Raw genomic sequence first — 25,366 nt, forward strand, 5'->3', positions numbered from 1 at the left:
CTCTATTCCACTCTTGTCCTTGTTCTCCCTTTTTCTCTACACATTTTCTCTAGATGACCTCATTCAGTCTCATGGCTTCAGTACCAACTATATGCTAATGAATTCTAAACCTGTATTTTCGGCTTTGATATTTCTATTTTTTAAAGTAATTGCAGTTATATCCAATTTCATACTTTTAATTTCCACATGAGTACTCTTAGGCATTTCAAACTTATGGCTAAATCTCTCCTCCTAAAATACAAAAACAAAAGTGCAGAGCCAGCAGGTGCTAGGGGTGAAGGAGGGGGGAGTGAGGTCAGGTATTGTTTCTTTGCCTTGTTCTTGAGTGCCATCATAAGGATCTGGACTTCAGAGAATACCCAACCGTTCATAGAAAACTGTTACAGCAGCTGCAGTGCAGAACTCCTCAAATCCTACAAACCCAGTTGTGGTTGAAGTTGATGTACTGGACAGATTATAGACTCCACTAGAAAGTTACATGGCCATTGGCTTCTCAGTATAGAATGGAGGATGCCTTCCACTGTGAAGTCATATATTGATGCAGCAGGAGCTAAAACTTATGCGAGAACACGGTATTTGATTTAAGAGAGAACAATGGAAACTTAAATCTACTAACATTTGAAACTAAGGTTCAGTAGATGAGAGACATGACTACAAACCAAATACTTGAGGTACAGTATTTGTCAAATATGATATTTTCAAATGCTGAGAAGCAAAGGAATTAGTGACATAAATGCCAAGATTGAGGAATTCAACAGCTTCAACAAGAGGAAGCCTAAGAATACCAAAGATGGTGGCAGAATTTTAGAGAAATGAAGATTGGCATAAAACGTTAGGTTCCATGGGTCTTTCCAACTTGGCAATATGTTTATGTGCATTTATTATTACATACATGTCAGGTTGATCCTTTTAAATAAAAAATAATGACCAGGGGAATTTCCTGGCAGTCCAGTGGTTAGGACTTGGTGCATTCATTGCTGTGGCCTGGGTTGACCACGGGACCCACAAGCCACATGGCATGGCCCAAAAAAAAAAATAAAAGGGGACCTGGAGAAAGGCCATGTGACTGTTGATCAAAACCAGGAGTGGTGGAAAGAATTCAAATAAAAGAAAGAGAAACAACTAACAGAAAAAACATAAAGAGTGGTACAGGGATTAAAAATAAAAGGGATCATTGGGAAATAACGTTAGTTGAAATGACTAACATTGATGCTTCCACTCTTTAAGTACAAGCATAACAATATTTTAAATATTACTTTAGTTTAGTTTAGAAATGGGTATTCACATGTTGAGTTTCCTTAATGTAGAATTTTAAAACTTTCCATGCATGAGCTTTTGGACCAACGCTGGAATGAAGCGGATTCACTCACTCTTTTACTCTGTTGTATTTAACTTAATCAGCTTGCATGAAGTAATTGCCTATCAAAGAAGGGCACTGTATAATTTTAAAAGCAATTTAATTTGTATAAGTTGTGTCTTTGCCTTATAAACCACTGAAATAAAATCTGGTGTTTTATAGTGAACATTATCATTAAGGTAATAGATGACTCCAACAAAAATATGCTTTTGTTGTTTTACAGAGTACTGTATTAATTTACCAAAATTCTGTAATTTGGTTAAGGATATTATCTTTCTTAGATTTGCACTTCCAAAAGTGTTAAGATTTAGAATGCTTTATTGTGAGCTAGTTATATTAACTGAAAATACAAGTTCATTACCTTCATTTTGCAGCACTGTAGAACAGGAAGAGATGTTCATATATTCTAACAATTCACATTGCCTAACATAACATTACCATGTGTCAAAATCATGATTCTGTAATTGCTAAAGCATTTTGCCACATTATTTTAATATAATTACTTTTGAAGTAATTATAACAACAAAGCATAGTTTTGCCTATACATCATTTAACTAATTTTCTATCTGGATTTAAAACAAATCCCACATACTGCTTTTTTTTAATAGTGGGGTGCCACTCCATTCCCTCACCACTACCTCCACAAAGTAACTACTAAGTGAAATTGCTCTGCAGCACTTAATTTTGGGCAATGGTTCTCAAATTTGAGTGCATCAGAATCACCTGGAGGACTTGTTAGAACAGGTTGCTGGCTTTCACTTCCGAGGCTCTGAGTAGGTATGTGTGGGACCAGGTAATTTGCATTTGTAACAGGTTCCAAGGTGATGCTGATGCTGCTGTTTGGGAATCCTATGTTGAAAACCACTGACTTTTGGAAATCCTTGTTTTTGAAGTCTGAGGACCAGCTACAATGTGAAAAATAATCCCGGTAGATTCATTTTGTTTTCTATTTGGGGGCAAATACTTGTCAACCGCTAAATAGTTATTCCTGATACCAGAAATTGTTGCATGCAAATTATTTTGTTAAATGTCAGTGACTTTTTAATTTTATAATGGTTAATGAAGGCTATAAATTTAGAATCAGGTTTTATATAAAAGAGACCAGTTAATATATTTGTTAAAATAGCTCAGATCCATTAAGGTTTATGATTATATTTGGTAACAGGATTTTTAACATTTCTCCTGAACAGAATATTTAGTAAACATTGATACTTGATTAAAAGATAGCTTACATCGTTTCTGTAATTTAAAATTGTTCTGAAAAAGATGTACTGCCCAATGATAAAATATTTTGAAACAAAGAAAAAAAAATCAAAACCAAGAATCACTTGCATTTTCCCTAGCCCAAGGGTAGCATCATCTCATTTAATTACCAGAGACATCTGTTGAGACATCATCCTTTCTTTGCACCTACCTGCACTCCCCAACATCGAGTCCTTTAGCGAGTCTTGTTGACTGTCTCTAAAACATCTCCCCAATCCATCTACGTTCTCCTTCCTCATTGTACCAGACCTTTTTTTTTTTTTTCTTCTTTTTTTTTTTGGCGGTACACGGGCCTCTCACTGCTGTGGCCTCTCCCGTTGCAGAGCACAGGCTCTGGACATGCAGGCCGAGTGGCCATGGCTCACGGGCCCAGCCGCTCCACGGCATGTGGGATCCTCCCGGACCGGGGCACGAACCCGTGTCCCCTGCATCGGCAGGCCGACTCTCAACCACTGCGCCACCAGGGAAGCCCTGCACCAGACCTTTTTTACCTAAATGTTTTAACAGCTTTCAAAGTAAAATTAGTTCTTAGAGCAGCCAGGGCAGTTTTTAAAAAACATGTACCAGACAGTGTTACTCCCTTTCTTAAAACTTTCCAGTAGCTACGCATTGCCTTAGAAAAAAATCCAGTTTCTTGATTTGGGCCATAAAGTGCTACATGATCTGGCTTGTCCTCACCTTGTGCTACTTCCCACCTCACACACCATGCATGAATGTGCCAAGCTGTCGCCAACTGCTGCCTCTTCCTAGAATGTCCCTCCCTCCATCTTTGCATGGCTGTCTTCTTCTTGATATTCAGGTCTTAGCTTAAATGTTAACCTCAGAGCTGTCTTTCCTTACCACCTTAATCTTTTTCTTTTTTCAATTGAGGTATAATTGACAGTGTTTGTATATATTGCAAAAGGATCACAGTAAGGATGTCTCGTAAACATCCATCACCATACATAGTTACAATGTTTTTTTCTTGTGATTAGAAATTTTAAGATCTGCTCTTAGCAACTTTCAAATATGCAATACATATTAATAACTATAGTCACCATGCTGTACATTATATTCCCATGACTTATATTTATTTTGTAACTATAAATTTGTACCTTTTGATCACCTTACCACTTTGTCACCAATTCATTCTGTTATATCATCCTCTTTTAATTTTGTTACATAAGATATTATTTTCTGATATTTTCATTATTGTTGATTAAAAATTTTTTTTCCTTCCTCAACTGGAATAAGCTCCATGAAAATAGAGATATTGAATATTACCACTGTTTCTTAGCACCTAGGAACAGTAACACATTGTAGTAGGTGCTAAATAAATATTCAAATGAATGGATACAATTAAAGAAGTTAGTTTAAAATAACCTTGAGATATTATATTAAATATTTCCACAGGTTGTTGTGGCAACCTAAAATGCAGTTGCTCAAGAGCCTTGGAAAACCTTATCACGTAGATATAAGAAAGTACTGTTCCAGTGGTTCCCTCTGCCTATAAGAAGCAATTCTAAGCTTTTCACAATCTGGGACCCAGACTACCTTTTTAGCTTTCTTTTCTCTTTCATACCCTCATCTCAACACAAACTCTTGTTCTTTTTATCACTGGGCTACTTACTCTTCTGGAAAATGTAACGTGCTTCCTAGTATACATGAAATGTCACCCCAACTCAGTGAAACCTTCCCTGTCGAACAGGAGAATTAACTGCTGCTTTTTTGTCCATGTCCCCCTTACTTGGACTGTTCTAGCACTTAATGAGTATATTCTGACCTTATTCTGTGTGTCTAACATTTCTGCTCGAAGGTGTGCATTATCTGAGAGCAGGGACTATAAATTTCCCATCTATTCATCATCCCTGTATTGTAGCAGGCTCTGGAAACAGACCTCATTCCAAATCCTAGCAAATTACTAACCTTTCTAAGCCTCAGTTTCCTCACCTGCAAAAATGAGGCTAGTAGTAATACCCTCGTAAGATTGCTATAAGAAATAAATATGGTAATGTATATAAGAGCATTTAGCATAGAGCCAGACATAAGAGTATGTACACATTAATTACTAGCCGCTGTTCATAATCACTGTTGAATGAAAGAAGCAAATTGATTGGCTTTTATCATGTAATGTTTCCGAACAAGGTGAGTTCTCTTTTTGGCCCTAAATAAAGTGTAGTTATTGAGGGCTAGGGCTGGGCAAAAATTTGGGATGGGAGGCTAAACATGAGGGGGAATGTACTGTTGTGTATATTTAAGACCAAAGCAAACCCCACTGTCCCCCTGAAATCTCAGACTTCTCTGCTGTATATTCCAGTGGCATTTATCTGAGTGGTATCTTTCTGGCTTACTCATATTTTTATCTTGTTTCTTTGTTGACTGTATGAATTTGTCCTGTCTACTTACAAATTCTGTAGATTCTTTAGTTCTTTCTGGAACAGGATCTTGTTTTCTTCTGTGTTGGTTTATTCATTTCATTCAGATGGTTGGTTGATTTCACAGCAGTAGTGTTGAGCACCCGAAGGCGTTGAGTGGTGCACAGGGTAAACACAGTCTGCCGCCCTCTGGGTCCTGGCCGAGCTATAAATGTAAAGGACAGTATTGGTATTGTCCTGACTGAAACTGGGACCAGGAACCCAAGCCTAGGTGTAGGTAGTAAGAGGGTACTGGGTTGAATACTGACTTGAGGGATTTGGATTTAATCTTGTACAAAGCTGGCAAAGCCAGGAATTATTTTATTTAGGATCCTCGTAGAAAAGTGACCGTTGTATCTTAAGAAGATGTAGTAAAGTGATTGAAGCTTATCAGTCTGATATTGTTCACTGTGCTTATCATCTGGGGAAAATATAAACGTTCCCATTCACTGATAGGCACTAATAACTCTAGTGAAGACTTAGATGCAAATAAAACATTTGAGTGATATTAAAATATTAAATATATACTTACAGTGTTTAATAATCCTTGCCACACATTAGCCAAAAATGATGCAATCTCTAGAGAGCAGGAAAAGAAATACACAATTTGAGCTTGCCTGCTCAATGAATGCATCTGATTCAACTGGCAGATACTATAAGACTAATTGCTTACAAGATGATTGTAAGGTCTTCCAGTAGCTGGCTCTCACTGCCATCAGGCAAATAGCTTAGAGGGAGACAAACAGTTGCCTCATAAGCCATCCCTGGTAACATCTTCAGGAATGAACAGGTGCTTTCTTCTTTCAGCGGTGCCTTTCTCCCTGCTTTCACCTTAAAATGATGGACTTTCTCTACCAAGTGATCCTTTCCCATGTGTGATCTCCCCTCCTATAGAATTGGACACTCCTTATTGATGTTGACATAATGAAGCACAATTACATGATATTCTTTCTGAATGGGCCTAATGATCATGAGGCTGTTCATTTCTCAAGGGTGCCACAGTTTTGCCTGCCATTGTGGTTGTTTTAGACATCTCCTGGTTTTATTTTGACTGTGATTATTTTTGTTTAAGCACTGAACGAGATGGAAGACATGGTTCCAGAAGATGGAGAGGTGACGGCTGAGAGTGAGCATGAGGCTCCAGCTCACAGTCAGGCAGTTATTCCTGTGGACGTCGACGAGGAACAAGCAGGTAAAGTGTGTGACTTCCCACGTTCATGGTTCTGAAAACTAGGCCCGACTCTAATGAAGAAAGTAAAACACTGAGAACGATTATTTTTTTCAGCATTTCAGCTAATGATGTGTTACATGCTGCTTATTTTTGACGAGGCCTGTATTACATTTTGATGTTCTTGCTGCGCATGTGTATACATGTCTTATTAAAGTTTGGTTTTGATTTTTTTGTAACTGTGGCAGCAACTCCTCTTTCTATATTGTTGTACACACGTGCATATTTGTGCGTGTGTGTGCGTGTGTGTGGAGAAAGCAAGCACTCAAATTATAGCTAGGAAAATAAACACCCTGATTAAATATCCTGCTTGTCCTCTCCCTTCATTTTGGTGGGGAGAAGGAGCAGTGGAGAGGTTGATTTAATAAACAGACCAAGATCTAGTCTAGTTTGCCACTGGGTCACTTACGGCAGGCTAAGAGTCATAGAGTACATAAAGATTACCTAATATAACCTTTCATCTTTACAGATGGGGAAACTAATATTCTTTCAAAAGTTGGAATGATTTACTCAAGACCACTCAGCTACTGATCAAAGGACAGAATTGAGATGAGAACTCAAGTTTTCTCACTCCTGGTCTGTTCAGATGCTGCCTTGTCTTTGAATTGAACATATTCTTTAACTACTCTTGTTTTAAGTGTCTTACAGATGCAGTCACTTATTCAACAAATATTTATTGAGTGCCTGCTCTGTGCTAGGCATTGTACAGTGTGACAGGGAAAAGACAGGGAAGGTTCCTTGGAGCTTACATTTTATTGATGGAGCAGATATCAGTCAAAAGTGGGTTGTAAGAGCTGAAGGTTTACAATGTGTAATGCCAAGAAGATAAAACATTTTTGACATAAATATAATCAAATAAGCAAATTATAACATGCATCTAGCCTTTCAAGAACATGTCTGTGACATCCAATGCATTAGACCTATACTTAATTAAAGAATGCAGAGTTCTCACCAGTCCCATAGGTGTCAGAGGCTCATCTTCATTTGCTTTGCTTTCATTCATACATTTGCAAAATTAGGAAAATATCTAGCCTATTTTTTAAATGATTATTATGACTCTATTTTTTTAAATTTTTTATTATGACTCTTATTTTGATTATTTTTAGGATGATTATGTGACTGTTTCAAACAGTGAAGATCCTGAAGGGAGATGCCATATGCTCTTCTACTTTAATTTTCCTTTAGAGATATATAATGTTGGGTGGTATATTAATCATACTTAATGTTTACTTTAGAATTAACGTGTTTTCAGTGTCTTATCCAAGTATATGCTCATTAAAATGAGTGATCAGGGAGGCTGCATAGAGCCAAAGCATCTCTGAGCCCAGATCCCTGGAAACAGTACTTTGAGTGAGACCCTTTGTTGGGCAAAAAGTGACTGTTACGCCTGTGCTCTTTCTTTTAGGACCCAGTGGTCTTCAGCGTGTAGTAAAACCAACCCCAATTACTGTCCATGACTCAGAGAGTGACGATGAGGAAGACAGTCTAGAACTCCAAGAAGTCTGGATTCCTAAGAATGGTGCCCGGCGTTTCTCTGAGCGTGAAGAAAAAACCGGAGAGTCTGTACAGTCCAGGGAATTATCAGGTGAGAGACTGTGTCTTACTCTGACCTGTTAGTGAGAGTCACCATGAGAACAGACACACTGGCCTTTATATAATGGTGTCCCTGCCACAGCTTGTGGTGCAGTTAACATATCCTTACAAAATGTGACAGGAGGCAAGAAAGGCAGCAGCCCAAGCAAGAGAGGAAAATCTGGGTGGTGCTATCAAGGGCAGGTGCAGCACAATAAGAATATTGTGGAATTGGGGCTCAGGGAAGAGAAGATGTGAGGATTGTCAGTCCCACAGTGGAGGCTTTAGGAAGTTGTGGCATCAGAGTATCAGGGATTAGCAAGGGGCCTGTGCGTTACATAAAAGATGACAACTGAGTCATCCAGAGCAGTGAAAAACAACCATTCCCCAGTTGGTAATCTGTCCAGTTGTGTTTAGCAAATGTTGGTGGCTAGTTTGGTGCTTGAGGAAGTCCTAAAGTATGTTCTTACAATCCCTTGTCTCCCTTTAAATCCAGTCAACAACCTTCTGCCATTTGCCTCACCAAGAAACTGTAATTCTCTTAACTTTTAGATTTATACTTCTTTCCTTGTCTTCCCTTCTGTTTCCCAGAACCGTATGCTTACCACTTTCTGCAAAGGATGAGGTTTTTTAAAATTGTCTACTTATTTTTCCTTGGGTACCCTACTCATTAATGTATCTGAATGTTTAGTATACATTTGTATACATGTAACACTGAACCTGAAATATATACACACTTCAGTGTATGGTAAGCTCAGTTCTTTAGACTTGGAATAACTTACTAACCACTGACTGATTACTCAATTCTCATTTTATTCCTTTTAAGAAATTCAGATATCTTTACACTGTGATTGAAAGAGCTTTAATGGACACTGAAATTTAGGAAAAGTAATGTGACCAGCTGACTAACCTGATGTTTCCTAGAAAGTTTAGTTTCTGAATTTAGAAACCAGATCTTCTGTCAGCCAGACAAAACATTATTTAAGTATTCCTTTGTACATTCATTGAGGCTTACTGTGCCCCAGGTACTGTGTTAGGTGCTGTGAGGGGTGAGATGAATAAGTCTTGATATCTCTCTCTCTCTCTCTCTCTCTCTCTCTCTCTCTGTGTCCCTCTCTCTCACTGTCTCTCTGTCTCTCTCTCTCTCTCTAGTCTGGCTGAAGAGTCAGGTCAGAAACATAGATAACAATATTACAGGGCATATACTGCACTTGCTTTGGGGTGGGGTGCAAAAGAGATTGGACAGAGGTCCAAAGCAGAAGGATTGATGAGAGTAAAGGCTCCAAGGTAATAAGGCAGAGATATATTCAAAGAAAAGTTTGGACTGGGGTGTAGAATGTTTATAGGGAAGACAAGAATGGAAAGTTAGTTTTCAGTTAGGTCACAGTAAGCCTTGAAGGCTGAGCTAAGGAGTATTAACCAGGTAGGCACTAGGGAGCCATAGAGAACTTGTGAGCAGCTGAGTGATGTGGTCACCATTTATACTTTAGGAAAATTAGTTTACATTGTTTCCTGTTCCAGATTTACTCTTGCCTTTTGTCCAGAATTTGTACTGAAATCTTTTCTTTTCCTCGGGCCATTCTTCTTTTTCTGTAAGCAGTAAGTGGAAAAGGCAAGACTCCACTTCGAAAGAGGTACAACTCCCATCAGATGGGCCAGTCGAAGCAGTTTCCCCTCGAGGAAAGCAGCTGTGAGAAAGGCTGTCAGGTCACCAGTGAGCAGATCAAAGCCGATATGAAAGCAGCTAGGGATATTCCTGAAAAGAAAAAAAACAAGGATGTTTATCCCAGCTGCAGCAGCACCACCGCCAGCACAGTGGGGAACTCCAGCTCGCACAGCACTGCTTCTCAAAGCCCCGACTTTGTAAGGACGGTGAACAGCAGCGGCTCTTCCGAGCCTAGCCCTACAGAAGTGGATGTGTCCAGGCAGTGTGTCTGCTCCCCCGGTGGGTCAGAGGACTCTGAGGCCATGGAGGAGGGAGATGCAGAGAGTTCTGTCTGCCCCAGATGCTGCTGTCACAGGCCCCAGGAATCCCAAAGGAGAACTAGCAGGTGTTCTGATGAGGAACGTCCTTCAACCAGCCGAGCCTGTGTTGTGAATGGCCCGGATGGTACGAGATCCGCCTTTTCCTTTAGGACTCTGCCACCAGGGGGGTCTTCAGGCCCAGCACATGATGAGAGGACTAATGGGAGTGGCTCTGGGGCTACAGGTGAGGACAGGAGGGGGAGCTCCCAGCCTGAGAGCTGTGACGTGCAGTCTAATGAAGACTACCCTCGGAGGCCCCTAACAAGGGCCAGGAGCAGACTCTCCCATGTACCGCTGGTATCTGAGTCAGGTATGACAACGCTGCCAGGATTAGCTACTGCAGGTTAGGACTTGAGAAGGGCATTTGCTCCTTCCATAAGTTTTCTTACATTAAGCCAGTTGGGCAAATTGATTTCTACATTGGGGTTCTGCGCTCATACAGATTTTGAGCTCACTTTCAGTGACGGGGTGGGGGTGGGGAGCGGGGGTGGCACGTAAAACAGCTTGTAAAATACCAGCCAGGAGAGGTACAGAGAGTTAAGCTTCTGAGAAGAGTGTGACTGTGTGTGTGTACTGACCTTATATACAGTGCCAGTCCCACGTCTCACTCCCAGTATGTAAACTCTGCTCCCGTCCCACACTGCAGAGGCTTAACTCCTAGTGCAGTTTTAAAACCTTAGCTGAAAGGTAAGGACTGGAAGTCGCTGGGCCTGGGGGAGCCCGGCGTGCGGGTGCCCCCCCTCCACCTGCCTCTGTAGCGTTGAGTAATTTTTCCCAAAGGCTAGTTTTGCTGCCAGTTAGGCTTGCCAGGAGAAAAGCAGGTAAGTAAAGCAGGTAGTTTAGCTGAGAATCATTTTGGTGAAGATATCCTCAAGACACATATATGTATATAATTTCATTAATAACATTTAGGTGTATGCCGAGGCATGGGGTTCGGCGGGGGTAACACATTCCTTAATTATAATCCTGTTTATATTTCTGATCTTAGTTTTAAATAATCTCTCCTGCCTTTACTAAGTCATGAATACCTGTCAATGAATAATAATATTTTATTTTCTCTAAACCTTACTCAATTTAAAAATCTTAAAATCAGCACCCAGTACATAGAGTTCCTTTTATCTGCTATTGCAATAAACAGAGCTGATTGAATCATGTGGAGCTAAACTAACAAAAACAAGCTTTCATAAGATACATAGGAGATATTAATTAATTATGTGCTAATTATCATAGTAGCCTAAGCTCATATTAAAGTATATGAGTTTTATTTGCAGATTTTATTATGCTTTGCAAACATCAGTTCTGCCATGATGAAAATACTTTTCCCAGCTTGAATTTTAAATGGTTTATCTCTTTATACGTAACATAGGATTTACCATTTTAACCGTTTTGAAGTATATAGTTCATTGGCATTAGGTACATTCGCATTGTTGTGGGACCACCACCACTGTCTGTCTCAACTTTTTCATCTTCCCACACTTAAAGTCTGTATCCATTAAACAGAAACACCTCATTATGACACCCTTTGTTGCGTGGTTTTTCATATTTGTTAAGTCAGATCTACATGTTTACTTTTGTGATTTCATTATTTTTATGCTGTGGAAAGCCTTCCCTACCCCGGCTCGGATAATTGTTCACATCTTCTCATTCTTTTATTCATTTATTTGTTTATCTTAGTTTAGTTCTTTATCTTAATCTGTGGGAACTAATTTTATTTTTTATTACAAATTGTCACCAAGTTGTCTCAATACTATTTATTGACATCCATCCGTATGTCATTTTGAAATGCTCTTTTATCATGTACTTTGACCATAGTGTGGTTTATCTCTGGGCATGCTGTCCTGTTCCAGTGTTCTGTCTTCTTTCATTACTCTTTCGCAAAATTTTCTTGGCTAGACATGCATTTATCATTTATTTTTATAGTTTTATTTTATAATAATTTTGTCAAGTTTCAGAAACAAATCTTCTTGTGTTGTGTTTGCAATTCCTTTACATTGACTGACTAAAAAGATAAGTGTCATTTTTACAGCATTGAGTCTTCCTATTTAGGGACTATTTTGTCTTATGTGTCTTGGTAAAGTTTTATAGTTGTTACTGTTTTGGTGGGTTTTGTTTTGTTTTTGTTTTTAACATGGGTCCTTCACATTAACCATATTGGGGGGAGGGGGGTTAACATCTTCTTTGCCTTATGTTCTGCTGTTCCCTTTGTCATTTTCTTCTGACTTGTTTCATGACCAGAACCTTTTCTTAGGTTAAATAATTTTCTAGAATTTTTTTTAAAAATTCATTTATGTAGTGCTTTTTACTTTTTAAGGTTAATTATATCTGTTGTCTTAATGATTTTTTTTTTCCCCAATTTGAGAAGACTTCTAATGTATGTAGCTCATGTGTATATGGTAGGTAAATTACTTGCCAATATTTTTAAACACAATACAAATGTCCATTTACTTTCAATAACAGTTTTTCTGGAGAAATGTCAAACTGCTGATTTTTAAATTATCCAGGTCTCTTTTGGAAAGAACAAGAAGTTATTTGGGTGGCTTTCAACCTGTTATTTTTAATCTAGCATGTTTTTGATATCTGTTGGCCATTGTGCTTTAAAAGTTTTAAGGAGGTAAATCCAAACTAATAAAGGAACGAACTTGATTGTTATGGATTTTTTTTAATCCCTTCAAAGAAAATATTTGAGTTTTTAATTTGGTTTTTGATATACGGCCTTACATAGTGTTAAAACCGTGTTAGAAGTAGTTATTTGTCTTGTGATTTCCTGTTTTGGGAATAAATGCCTCTAAGTTGTTCCTTTTACCCTCATTGTATAATACTTTATAAAATAAATATCACAAAAATAACTAATTGGATTGTCAAAGAATAGCACTTAAGATGAATATGATATGGTTCTCATGAATACTGACCTCTTTCCTTGACACCCCATGACTGGATTGGTCTGCTTTTCTGTGTTTCTGTAGCATCTTTGCTAATGTCAACTACACCGTGTGTTGTAATTCCGTGTTTTAATGTCTATTTTTCCAGTAGACTATGAGCTCCATGAGGTCAGGGACAGTGTCTGCTTGGTCACCATTATATTCCCAGCTTCTAGCACAATGTCTTACATGGTATGGGGCTCAGTGAATAATTGTGAACTTAATAAGTGGTAGGAGCCATCATATGAGGTATGTTGATGCTGGTGGATGTATGAAATCATTAAGGATTGTCCCTAAACAAAGATTTACTGTCGCTAATAAACAGAGGGAGACATAAGGAAATAACAAACACAATGAACTCTGTTTTCTTTTTACATTGGGAAGCATTTGTTTTTCAAGATTATCTACATATAAAGTGTGACTTAGTCTTATAAACTTTTCTTAGAAAACAAACTGCCAGTTTGGGTACTCAGGAGGGCAGGAAATTTAGCTTTGAATCCCATATTCTGATCAGTTAAGGAGTAGGGGAAGGAAGCAACCCATGAAGGTGAGAGGCTGAAAACTGGAGCATAGAAGGAGCATGCTAATAGAAGATTCTTATTTGAACACTGTGATGAAGGGCTGGAAACAGACCTGTTTTTGTTTGTCTTCATTTTGTGGTACCGGGAGAGGGAACCAGGACCTATTATTGGTTGTAACAGGAGTATGAATTTTGGCTGTTGTATGAAATGGTGGCTGCTGTTAGAAGATTCCTTGTCGGTGAAAATAGATTGTTCATGAAGCTCCTTCAGGAATACTGTGGACGGTGGCCTCCAGTGGGTCACCTAGATCAGTAGTTTTCTCTTCCAGAAACCCAGTGTTTTGCTTGGGTTCAGGGTCCTTGGAGAAAGTTTGATGGATAAAACTCTTGGGCTCCCTTTTAGGCTTCAACCAAATTAGCTGCTTTCAATTGTTTTGCATAATAAGATTTCACAAAGATTTCAAATGGTGGAGGAAAGGGTTCTGGTGTATTGAAAAAAAGAAAAAAATAAACAAACACTTGAACTAGATCTCTAGAGTCCCTGTCTAACTCCAAGCCTTTGGGAATTTGTAGTATTTGTACCTCGTTTCCCTATCTTTCTTTGTAATCTTTCATGTTTGAAGTGAGAGAGTTAACCAAGTGGTAACCCTGTAATCTAGTAGTAGTAGCAGTGTGCAGTATGGTGGGATTTAACTTGTAAAGGTCAACCTTTTTTCGTTCCATATATGCTCTGCTACAGAGTGACTCTCAAAATGAAGACAGTGACTTTTAGTGTCTTGTCTTGCAATATGTATGTGCTTGTTAAGTTTTTGAGATGAATTTAGAACTTGTATTTAAATAATATCAACATAATATTTGTTTTTATAATTAAACTATAACGTTTTAGAACAGTACTAGTAAATGAGTTAGGGCCATACTAGGCAGAGTTTGGCAGGTAAATGATTGCAGGTTTTCTAGCATACTGATAAATACATTGGCAAACTGTTCTCCCTTCCCATGTCTCAGTTTACTTATTTGTAAAATAAAGAGAATAATCTATCTCAGAGGGCTGTTAAAAGGATTAGTTAATACAAGTAAAACCCTGAGAAAAGTGCCTGATACACAGTAAGCACTCAGTAAATATTTGCTGTTATTGTTATTACATTGACGTATCTATGATACATTCATTCATTCAGTGAATGTTGAGTGCCAGTTCATTCAATAAATGTTCATTTTAGCTCATTGTTAGTGGCTGACATTGATACGAAGATGAAATGACAATGATGTTGTCTTCAGGGAGCTTTTAGTTTAAATGGAGAAATAAAACAGATATACAGGGAATTACAGAACCATATATGTTTGGGGATACAAGTGACTTATTAGAATAGGTGGCATTTAAGCTGGACCTTTCAGGGATGGGTAGTATTTCAAAAAGTGAAGTCAAGAATGGTATTCTGGGCAGAAAAAGCTAAAACAATTAATGGCTTCAGAGGCACTGGCAATGGGAGATGACTAGGATATGGTATGGAATAAAATTGAGAACATTTGGGGCTAAAGCATAGCTCCAAATGTCAGGCATTGAAATGTATTCACTAAGCAGTAGTAGTCAATGCTTTAAAGTTGTTTAGCAGGAAAGTGGTACGTTTAATCTACCAGTAGTATTTAGGATGGGTTGAGTGCCTAGAGACGAGAATGTTGATTAGACTGTTGGAATGGACCAGGTGTGAAGAGCGCAGTGTTATGTTTGATGTTGATATGTTTGAGACAGCGGAAGGTGATCTTGTTTTGGAAGAGGCAATTGGAAATGGCAGTCTGACTGTATTCCTTTGGGAACCAAGTAGTAGAATTGAGAGTTTCCTTGGTGGAGTTCATACATATGCAGTTGAATGTGCTCTCTTTGAAGGAAAGACAGCAAGGCTAAAATTTGGATTTTCCTCTTGCCTTTTTTAGAGGTTGCCAAAACAAAGCCACGTCATGCCATGAAGCGGAAGCGGACAGCAGATAAGTCCACCAGTACCAGTGATCCTGTGATTGAGGATGACCATGTGCAGGTGAAGGAGAAAATCCTTGCTTACCTTTTGGTCCAGCCAAGTTCCTGAATAATGTAAAGGAACTAAAGTTCCCATCTTTACATAGTTTCTTTGCCCTAAAGAGACTGGTAGTAGTTGCTTCTCACTTGTGCCAGTGAAAACACTTAAGCTTTAAAAAAAAAAAGAAAGAAAGAAAGTACAGGAAGATACATCTTTTAAATTTTTCTTCTTGTAGGTCCTTGTATTAAAATCCAAAAATCTTGTTGGAGTCACTATGACCAACTGTGGAATCACAGATCTAGTGCTGAAAGACTGTCCCAAGATGATGTTTATCCATGGTATGTATTTAGGCCCATGTCATACAAGAGCATCATGATTGAGTTTAAAGCATTAAAGTCTCATAAATACTACAGTAACATTACTATATTACTTTTTCAAAAGAATCATTATTAGATTTTTCTAATTCTGTCCTCATTCTGTAGGTCTCAACTAATTATCCCATCATATTTACGGGGGACCATGTGCAGAGCCTTGGTTCATCTTTTAATATATAGCCTCTCCTCCAGTTTCCTCCAAATGATAATTACAACCTGATCTGACAGAGGTTAAGTTAACAGCATATATGGGCTTTGGAGTCAAGTAGACCTCACCTCGAATCCTGTCTTTGCTATTTTCTAGCTGTGTGATATTGGACATGTTTTATGTATGTTTTGGGAGGAGGGGGGAATAGTGACTGAGCTGTAAGTGCTTAACTGCACTGGATTTGATTGATATCATCAATCATAACCTCAGTTCATGGCACATTATCCTTAGTCCAAGCCCCACTTTTCTTTTCAGTCCCATTTCTCCCTCATTGCCAATCGCATCGGCTCCCATCACCTGTAGTCAGGTATTTAATGTTATGTCCTTTCAGTCTATCTTTCATGTCTTTTTTTATAGACATATTTGCCTCTGAACAAATGATAGGGTATTATTTTGTGTGAGTTTTAAAATTTTTAGATACATAATATGTCTCATACATGATCTGTTTATTTTTCCATTATTACTCAAATTTATATTTTTGATACCTATCCATATAAAATTATGAAGAACTGACTTGTTCCTTGCCTTGTGCAGTTTATATATATTCTGCATTCATTTTTTTCAGTGTGTGAAGTATACATAATTTTACTTACCTTATAAAGCATTTGTGAAGGTTAAATGGAGTGGTTGATACATGCACACATGTGTGTATATGTGGATGTATGTACCTACACATAAACACAGTAGAGGGTCTGACCTCTAGTAAAAGCCTAGTAAATGTTCATTAGTATTAGTATGGCAAAAAAATATTTAGGGGCTTTCTATTTTTTGCACTTCTCCAATACTGGTAGTAAACAAAACAAGGAAATCCTTACCAAACATTTTGTCATAAACTAGGAAAATCCCAAAAAGGAGAGATAAAACAAATTTAAGCACTACCTCTCTCTTGAATTCTAGAAGACTCCAGACATGGGGACCCCAAACCCCGTGTTTACCCTTACAAGGTGGTACTTTATCTCATGTTGAAGTGTCCCCCTAAAACGGAATGGGGGTCTTTCAAAAGCTCAGAGATCATAGCCAACAGCAGAGCCCAGACTAGCATAAGAGCTTTCAGTGTGTCAGCACTCTACTCTCTGAGGTCTGAGACTCTACCTTCGGACTCTGCTGGTTAACTTCTCATTCCTGTCTCTATTCTGAGCTCTCTGAGAATCTGACTGGTTTTTACCTCTGCACTTGACTTTGCTGATTCTCTCTATATCTTCTTTAACATTAGTGGTGGATCACATGGCCTCAGGCCCAATCTTCTCTCCTTAAACCAAACTTTTTAGCTCAGCTTATTGTGGGACAGAAGATCTTAGATAAGAAGCTCAGTCCCTGGACACCCACTGATGGATGGGTTGTCTGTTAACGGTGGATGAGATGACTAAATGAGATTAGAACTGACCTTAGCCAAGTCTGGTTTTACAGCAGGGAACCACTGAACCCTTATCGCCATCTAGTCCTCTCTTCCCTCTTTTCCCGTCCCCAACACTGCTTCCTCTTCCTCGTGCCGTGTCACAGGAGAAAATGAGTCTGAAAGGCATAAGACTTGGTCAGTGTTCAAACATCAAAATTACAGGGCTAGATTGCTCAGTAAGATGATGACATTTGGATCAAGGATGTTACAGAACATGTCTTTTATGAAATGTTTAAAAGGTCAGGCATGTTGGCCTTATGGATAGAATATCTTTGATCTGATTCTGTCTCTCGAGTTGGACCAGGTTGAAATCTATGGTAAAAACTGGATCAGATTGAAATGTGAGATTAAAAAAAAGGAAGGGGATAATTTTCTGAAGTTGGTATACTGTTGTAGTTAAATGTGTCTGTTATATCACAATTACTTTTCTCTATAACCTCAATATTTTGTATGTTAAATGGGAAGAATATTTAATCATGTTTCAGACCAGCACTTTCAACAGAACTTTTTGCAGTGATGGAAATGTTCCGTATCTGTACTGTTCGATATGGTAACCACTGGCTGTTTGTGACTGTTGAACATTTGAACTGTGACTAGTGTGTGAGGAACTAAATTGTTAATTTTATTACACTTCAGTTAATTTAAATTTAAATAGCTACAGGTGGCTAGTGGCTACCACATTGGACTGTACAACTTTAGACCGAAGTATCCAAATATTTCTGGGTCTTTTTTTTTTTTTTTTAAGGTTCTGGTTTTATACCTGAGGTAAGAATTAAAATCAACACTGCTCATTTCCTATGGGTGAATGTAAGATAACGTATGTGAATTATCCCAGGAACCATTACCCATAAAATTGTATAATTCAGTAGTTGCCATCATTCATTCTCTTCAATATGTATTTCCTAAACAATCCCTATATTTAGGCAACTCATTCTCTGGAACTTGAATTTCTTGCCAGTAACATCTTAGATAGGAAAAGGTATCTCCCTTCTAGCATGAGGGTGACTGCCTTCTTTTGAACAGGACAGAATCATATTTTCAAGTCCTTTTGGTGACTGTCAGTTGTCCTTTGCACTAGTACTTGACCTATGTTAAAGATGTGTACATCTGCAATATTTTATGCTAACAAAAGGTATGCCAGTCCTCCAAAGAGGATTCCAAATAGGTTATATGTTGCTCTATAATTTTGTATAAATTATCTGTAGAGCTTACCATTGTTTTCATTTTGTAGCTACCAGGTGCAGGGTACTGAAACATTTAAAAGTAGAAAATGCACCAATTGTAAACCGATTTGACTATGCACAGTGCAAGAAACTGAATATGGATCAGGTACTAGACCAGATACTAAGGATGCCTCCTGAGAGAAACCGTATCATATACCTACGCCCCATGCAGCAGGTAATGAGCTCTGCTTCTTTTTGGTGATCACATATTGCAGTGATATTTTTTAGTGTTCAGCCTTTTTGAAATTGGCTTTTATTCATTTGCTGAACCCACAGTAATGATTCTTTAGATTCTACAGAGTTTTTTTAACCAGCCTAGACTACCTTGCCAATCTTCTTCATCAGTGCTTTTCTGATAGATTTTTGTGGGCTTTTAGCAAGTTATATGATGAGGGGAGTTGTTATACAGCAAGTTTTATACTTATTAAAAGTTGCCTGTGGTAAAGAGCACAGACTCTGGTTTCAGACTTCCTGGTTCCAGTTCTGGGTCACTGACCTGTAGCAGATTACTTAACTTCTATGTCTTAGTTTCTTCATCTCTAAAATTAGAAGAATAAAAACCTGCTGTTACTGTGATGGTTAAATTAATACATGTTAAGTGCTAGAATAGTTGCTGGAATGTAGTAAGCAATCATATGATAGTTGCTGTTACTATTATCATCATTATTATAATAGTAAACGTTTTATAGTATCTATGAGATGATGGCTGTTAGCTGAACCTACTGTGGTAAACATTTCACAATATATGTAAATCAAACCATCATGCTGAAGATATGGCACGTATATACAATGGAATATTACTCAGCCAAAGAAAGAAACAAAATTGAGTTATTTGTAGTGAGGTGGATGGACCTAGAGACTGTCATACAGAGTGAAGTAAGTCAGAAAGAGAAAAACAAATACTGTATGCTAACACATATATATGGAATCAAAAAAAAAAAAGTTCTGAAAAACCTAGGGGCAGGTCAGGAATAAAGACACAGAGAATGGACTTGAGGACACGGGGAGGGGGAAGGGTAAGCTGGGACGAAGTGAGAGAGTGGCATGGACACACACTACCAAATGTAAAACAGATAGCTAGTGGGAAGCAGCCACATAGCACAGGGAGATCAGCTCAGTGCTTTGTGACCACCTAGAGGGGTGGGATAGGGTGGGTGGGAGGGAGACGCAAGAGGGAGGAGATATGGGGATATATGTATATGTATAGCTTGATTTACTTTGTTACAAAGCAGAAACTAACACACCATTGTAAAGCAGTTATACTCTAATAAAGATGTTAAAAAAAACCCAACAACATCATGCTGTATACCTTAAAGGTATACAGTGATGTGTTGTCAATTATTTCTCAATAAAACTAGGGGAAAAAAGAGTAACATTGTGTGTAAGACTCTGTGCTTGATGTCAAAAGAAGGTTTAAAGGAAATATGAACCTTTGCAGTCAATGTTTGAACCTGGCCTCAAAAGAATCATTTCAACACACAAATTGCTTGTTGAGTGTTTATAATTTGCTGGGGCTGAAAAATAACACAGGACATCATCCTTCTTGAGAAGTCTGCCTTTCCACGAAGGGGGTAGACATATATGTCATTAGGATGACAAAGTGGGATTTCGTAAGTAAAATAGGGATGAGGGCATTCCATGAGAAGAAAGCAATGTGAACAAAGGTTACAAGGGGGCAAGGAAGTGTGTTCTGTCTTTAGGAATGGACATTAGTCCAGTTAGAATGGGGTATATGGCACTACACAGTCACAGTTCTATAGTGCAGTCAAAATTTAAACCTGTAAAGGATATACTCGGAAGTGGATTGCTGGGATCAGTTACCTGAATCTGGATTCTCTGGTTTAATTCACATTTATATAACAGTGAGATGTAAACTGCTGAGCTTGCTAAACAGTTGAATTTGCTAAGCCTCATCCCTAGCATGGCAAGCTGTGTTCAGGGTGGAATGTGACTCTTTGATTTTCAAATCAGCCAGAGATTTAAAAACTGAGGTCCCAAGGAAAGATTGTTCAAGCCCTAGGAGATAGATTTCTAAGGCATTCTCTTCCTTGGTCCAAAATCCTCTCTCTCGTGTTTTCCACAGGTGGACACACTAACGTTGGAGCAGAAGCTATTTAGTGGTCCCTACCCCTATCACATCTGTATTATCCATGAATTCAGTAACCCTCCCAATGTCCGGAACAAGGTGCGCATTCGCAGCTGGATGGACACAATAGCAAACATTAACCAGTAAGTTATCTGCAGCCCCTGACGACCTTCTAAGTCAGTTCCCAGAGCAAGGATGCCCAGAAACAACAAATCCTAATTATTTTTTATTTTAAATGATTTCATCTGGGCTTTTCAGGCACTGAAACATGAAATGTAATGTGAAAAAAAAAAAGGGAAATGAGGACTTAAAACTAAAATGCATACATATATATTTGTAACTTTTTATTTTCAAACTTAGAGAAGAATCACAAGAACAGACCGTACATGTACATTTAGTTTCATTCCTTTAGCCTTACAGCACGGAAAAGAGATATTAAAGATCTTAAAACTGTGATGTTTTACATCATCAGAAAATTTGACTTTTTATGCATTTGTTATTTTAATATTTTGTTTGAGACCTTCATTAGAATCTAGGCATAACACATTTTGATAGTTCCTTTCTAACCTACATCCCAACATTATTTTCAGTTTTATAATTTTTATTTAATTTTTCTTGTTGCCTCCAGAGAGCTCATTAAGTATGAATTCTTCCCAGAAGCCACACGAAGTGAAGATGACTTAAAGAAGTATCCCAAGTACCCATGGGGTAGAGAAATCTATACTTTAGAAGGTGAGCATTTATTTATAAATGGTTGGAAAGCTAAATAACTGTTAACTAATTAGATGGAGAGACATGTCTTAGGGAAGATTGGAGTAGGAGCCTAACAATTTGTCAAAATAATGGGAATATTGAATATCTGCAGGTAGCAGGGACCAGATAAATAGTGCTCTCCCTGTATGAGTCTTTACCATCCCTAAAATAATCAGCAGTATTGAAACACAAAAAGTGAAAGAAAATTGAAACTTGCTATACAGTTTGAAAGTTGCAGTGACTTGAGGAAACCTGTGTCAGCCTCTTTATTTTGTGTGTATATATATGTACACATATATAGAAAGGGAAACTGAGGCTTAATGGAAGCAAAGGATGACCAAAATCACATGACTAAATAGTAGCAGAGCTAGAATTGGAATTTATATCTGATGCTGCTTTCAAAATACTAACAGTGTTCGGCCCTATCGTTACTTCCACCCCAGTAGCACTGTTGATCTGTCTTCTTTTAGGTGTTGTGGATGGAGCGCCGTATTCCATGATTTCTGACTTCCCTTGGTTGAGATCACTACGGGCAGCAGAACCCAACAGCTTTGCCAGATATGATTTTGAGGATGATGAAGAAAGTAATTATGTCCTGACTTGATTTTTATTCTCTAGTTTGAGGTTATCCTACGGTGTTAGATACTTAGTATTTTGTCTGAGTTACGAGCGGCGCAGCTTTTTATCACTTCCCATATAAATGTTTTTGCTTTTTGTTATTGTTTGGTTCACCCCTTGCTAAAAAAAAAACAGCTCTAAATGTATACAATAGATAACCAGTTGACTTACTAGGGATATATGAAGGTTGGTGGAAAGGATTCCTTCAGACAGATTGTCCTACCTAGATTTTTTTATTACCTACATGTTTATAATCTTGTTACTCCTTATTGAAGAATTTGGTCAACTATATTGTTTCAAAGCTGTTCCCGTTATACTAATTATTCTGCTACTTATGAGCTGCTTCTTGTTGGGTAGCATGTGGGAACTTATGATTTAGGTGTGGATACTTGATGGGGGAACTTGAAGGAACTCTGGAATATAGTTCTTCTAAGTGTTAGCACCCTTGAATATCCATTTGTAGGAAGTTAAAAAATATATATTTTAGGAGGAAATCGATTTCATAAACTACATGTATATATGTATGACTTACCTCTCTGGTACATTTTTCACCTTGGGCCTTTAATCATGTGTGCTCTTTTTGGCATCAAACAGAGTATATAACCAAACTGATGGGGACCCATTCCATGAGCTATGCATACATCAGTTACACTGCATGAGAGTATACAGGCATATCTCATGGACCAGCTAAATCAGAGTGGCTTTCCAAATGATTCTGATAATCTTGTTTCCCCTTTTCTTTCTAATTTCCAAGGCACCATCTATGCTCCTCGAAGGAAAGGGCAGCTGTCTGCAGACATCTGTATGGAAACAATAGGAGAGGAAATTTCAGAGATGCGTCAGATGAAGAAGGGCGTGTTTCAGCGAGTAGTGGCAATTTTTATCCACTATTGTGACGTCAATGGAGAGCCTGTTGAAGATGACTACATTTAACTGGTCCCTCCTCTTTCCAGCTATTCTGGCAGTAAGCTGCTGGGGCCATCCAGCTGCCAGAGAGCTTCACAGAGGCTTGCGGCATGCAGTTGGGAGGCTCCGGCGCATTTTGGTATATAGGAAATGTATAAGGAACATTGAAGTTGTATACAAAGATTTGTACATAGAGGAAATACACAAAGATATTTCCTAAGTACCAACTTTATATCATATGTTTATACAATTTAATTTAAAAATTCATTTTAATGAAGGCAGAGAATTGGAAAGAGTTCATTTTGTTCATTTTTCCAGGCAGTTCATAAGGTGTCACTTTCTGGCTGAGCCCCTGTTTACTATATTCTTAATCATCACTGTCACGCCCTTAAATCTGTGCCTTTTTCTTCTCGAGCAGAGCTGTTTGAGTAAACCTGTTGAAGCGTCTTTTTGTCTCTCGTGCTCTTTTTGTGTTACTGTTAAAACTCCAACTAAACCCTATGGTCAGAGGTGGCTGTATGTTTGTTTCTGTACAAAATTGTGGTTCTTTTTCCTCTTGGTATTGTAGTTGCCATATTTCTTAAAATGAAGTAAAAAAAAGACTCATAGGTTTAAAAAAAAACTGAGTTTGAGGGGGAAATGGAAAAGTTTCCAAAGCATTTCTAGTTATTTATTTCCATATTGTGTATATGCTTTATCTTGAATATAAAAATAAAAATTTATTAAAAACTTTTTTCTTGCCTTGGAACTGAATCCCTCATTTTAAAGAAGAGTAGCAAATACTACACAGAAAAGGAATGTGTAGTTGTGTCTAAGTAAGATTTCAGTGTAGTCTAATCTCTGATCTCTTTTTTTAAAGTTCTGTGGCTGCAAGATGTTTAACTCACAGAACTCTTTATGACAGAACACTGGGAACAGCAGAATTTCCCCAAATATCTGGTCTTCAGGAGATGGCCTTTCTCCTTTCTCAAGGAGAGAAATTCACCTGATATATGGCAGTGATAATATGCAGTATCATAGTGTCAGGGGTTAAAGCAAAAAAAGCTTCAGAGCAACACCTGTGTCTGAGGGCTGGCTTTGTCACTTGCTAGCTGAGTGAACTCAATAAATTGCACAAACTGAAGTTCTGTGGAAATATTTTAGAAACTCTTCCCAAACAGAATATGTAATTATGGTCTATATGAGGTGTAAGGGTCCAACCCCTTCATTTACAGGGGATTAATTGAAACCCAGAGGGAAAATGGCTAACCCACAGTCAGGGGCTGGTTGAGGCCAGGCGGAATAAGAATTCAGTGCCTAATTCCCACCAGGCTGCCTCTACCTTCATCATTAATATTCATAGAAATGCAAGAAGCCAGCAAGTATTTCCTAACAAACACTCATAGTATGAATGATAATCAGTTTCTTTCCTCAAAGTTCTCTGTTTTCCAAGACTTTAAGTTCATCTACTTATATTAGGAAGAATGTTTGGTGCTGCATTCAGTCATCTCTTTATTACCTTGTTTTTAACTCAGCTCACCTCTCTTCTAATTAAAAGAGTGTGTTCCACTCTCCAGGTTAAAACTCTGATCACTAAAAGGTGGGAAACAAATTACGGGACATTCTAGATATTTCAAAGTAATATAGACCCCCAACTCTCAGCTAAGACTCGATCTAAACCTGTTTTTTCACTGTAACCGTAACCAAATAATGTTTAGATGTAAGGCCACTAGAGGCCACTGCTCTCTAATTTTTGTTGGTTTGTCTATCTCACTGTCTCAACCTGATCCACTCTAAAATCATTCTAAAGATGCCTAGACTGCGACAACTAAAAAAATGAAACTTGATAGATGCATTTGGTAAATGTCTATGGAATGAATGGCTGGACAGTGATTGCCCTACAGCAGCTATCAGCACACTTTTTCTGTGCAGAGCCAGATAGTAAATATTTTAGGCTCAACTATGACAACCACTCAGCTCTGCTGTTGTAGTATGAAAGCAGCCATAGAGGAAACATCAAGGAATGGGCATGGCTGTGTTACAATAAAACTATTTTTGGAAACAAATTTGAGTTTCACATAATTTTCACGTCACAAAATATCTTTTGTTTTCCAACCACTTAAAAAAGTAAAAACCATTCTTAGTTTACAGACTGGAGGATTTGGCCCCTAGGTTGTCATTTGCCCACACCTACTTGCCACAGGGAACTGAGTTGTGTCTGGCACATTTTTTAAAGACCTTAAGAAATGTTTCATGGATGGATTACTGAATTAATGTCAAATTTAGAGAGAGAATCGTGTCCCTCTTATAATGCTGCCAGGTGTGTGAGTCCTAACAATCTCTCTAAATAATAACTGGCACCACAATTCTTCCAGGAACTTCATATTTGGAATCAGAAAATCTGGGCTCACATTCTGACTCCCTCAGATGACTGCTGGATGACGTGGATGGTCATAAGCCCTATTCTGGAGCCTCAGTTTCCTCATCTGTAAAATGGCCCGGACTAACACACCCACGCCACAGGGCAGCTGTGAAGGT

At 38.2% G+C, this 25,366-nt stretch overlaps 1 protein-coding gene across 6 annotated transcripts in view; it reads left to right on the forward strand.

Annotated features, from left to right (window-relative positions):
* FBXO38 (F-box protein 38) overlaps positions 1-23,582 on the forward strand; it is a 52,320-nt gene extending 28,738 nt beyond the window's left edge. For 2 of the 6 annotated variants that reach the window (XM_067732183.1, XM_067732184.1), the window contains exons 13-22: positions 6,086-6,205; positions 7,647-7,826; positions 9,411-10,148; positions 15,206-15,306; positions 15,521-15,623; positions 18,495-18,661; positions 20,570-20,715; positions 21,201-21,304; positions 21,796-21,909; positions 22,698-23,582. In XM_067732183.1, the coding sequence (XP_067588284.1) occupies positions 6,086-6,205; positions 7,647-7,826; positions 9,411-10,148; positions 15,206-15,306; positions 15,521-15,623; positions 18,495-18,661; positions 20,570-20,715; positions 21,201-21,304; positions 21,796-21,909; positions 22,698-22,876 (1,952 nt within the window). In that variant the 3' untranslated portion in view covers positions 22,877-23,582. The remainder of the gene's footprint in view (positions 1-6,085; positions 6,206-7,646; positions 7,827-9,410; positions 10,149-15,205; positions 15,307-15,520; positions 15,624-18,494; positions 18,662-20,569; positions 20,716-21,200; positions 21,305-21,795; positions 21,910-22,697) is intronic. The other 4 variants (XM_067732186.1, XM_067732185.1, XM_067732187.1 and 1 more) reach the window with 4 other exon arrangements.
* The last annotated feature ends 1,784 nt before the right edge of the window (positions 23,583-25,366 follow it).

The sequence above is a fragment of the Pseudorca crassidens genome, chromosome 3, assembly GCF_039906515.1.
Source record: "Pseudorca crassidens isolate mPseCra1 chromosome 3, mPseCra1.hap1, whole genome shotgun sequence".
Classification (NCBI taxonomy): domain Eukaryota; kingdom Metazoa; phylum Chordata; class Mammalia; order Artiodactyla; family Delphinidae; genus Pseudorca; species Pseudorca crassidens.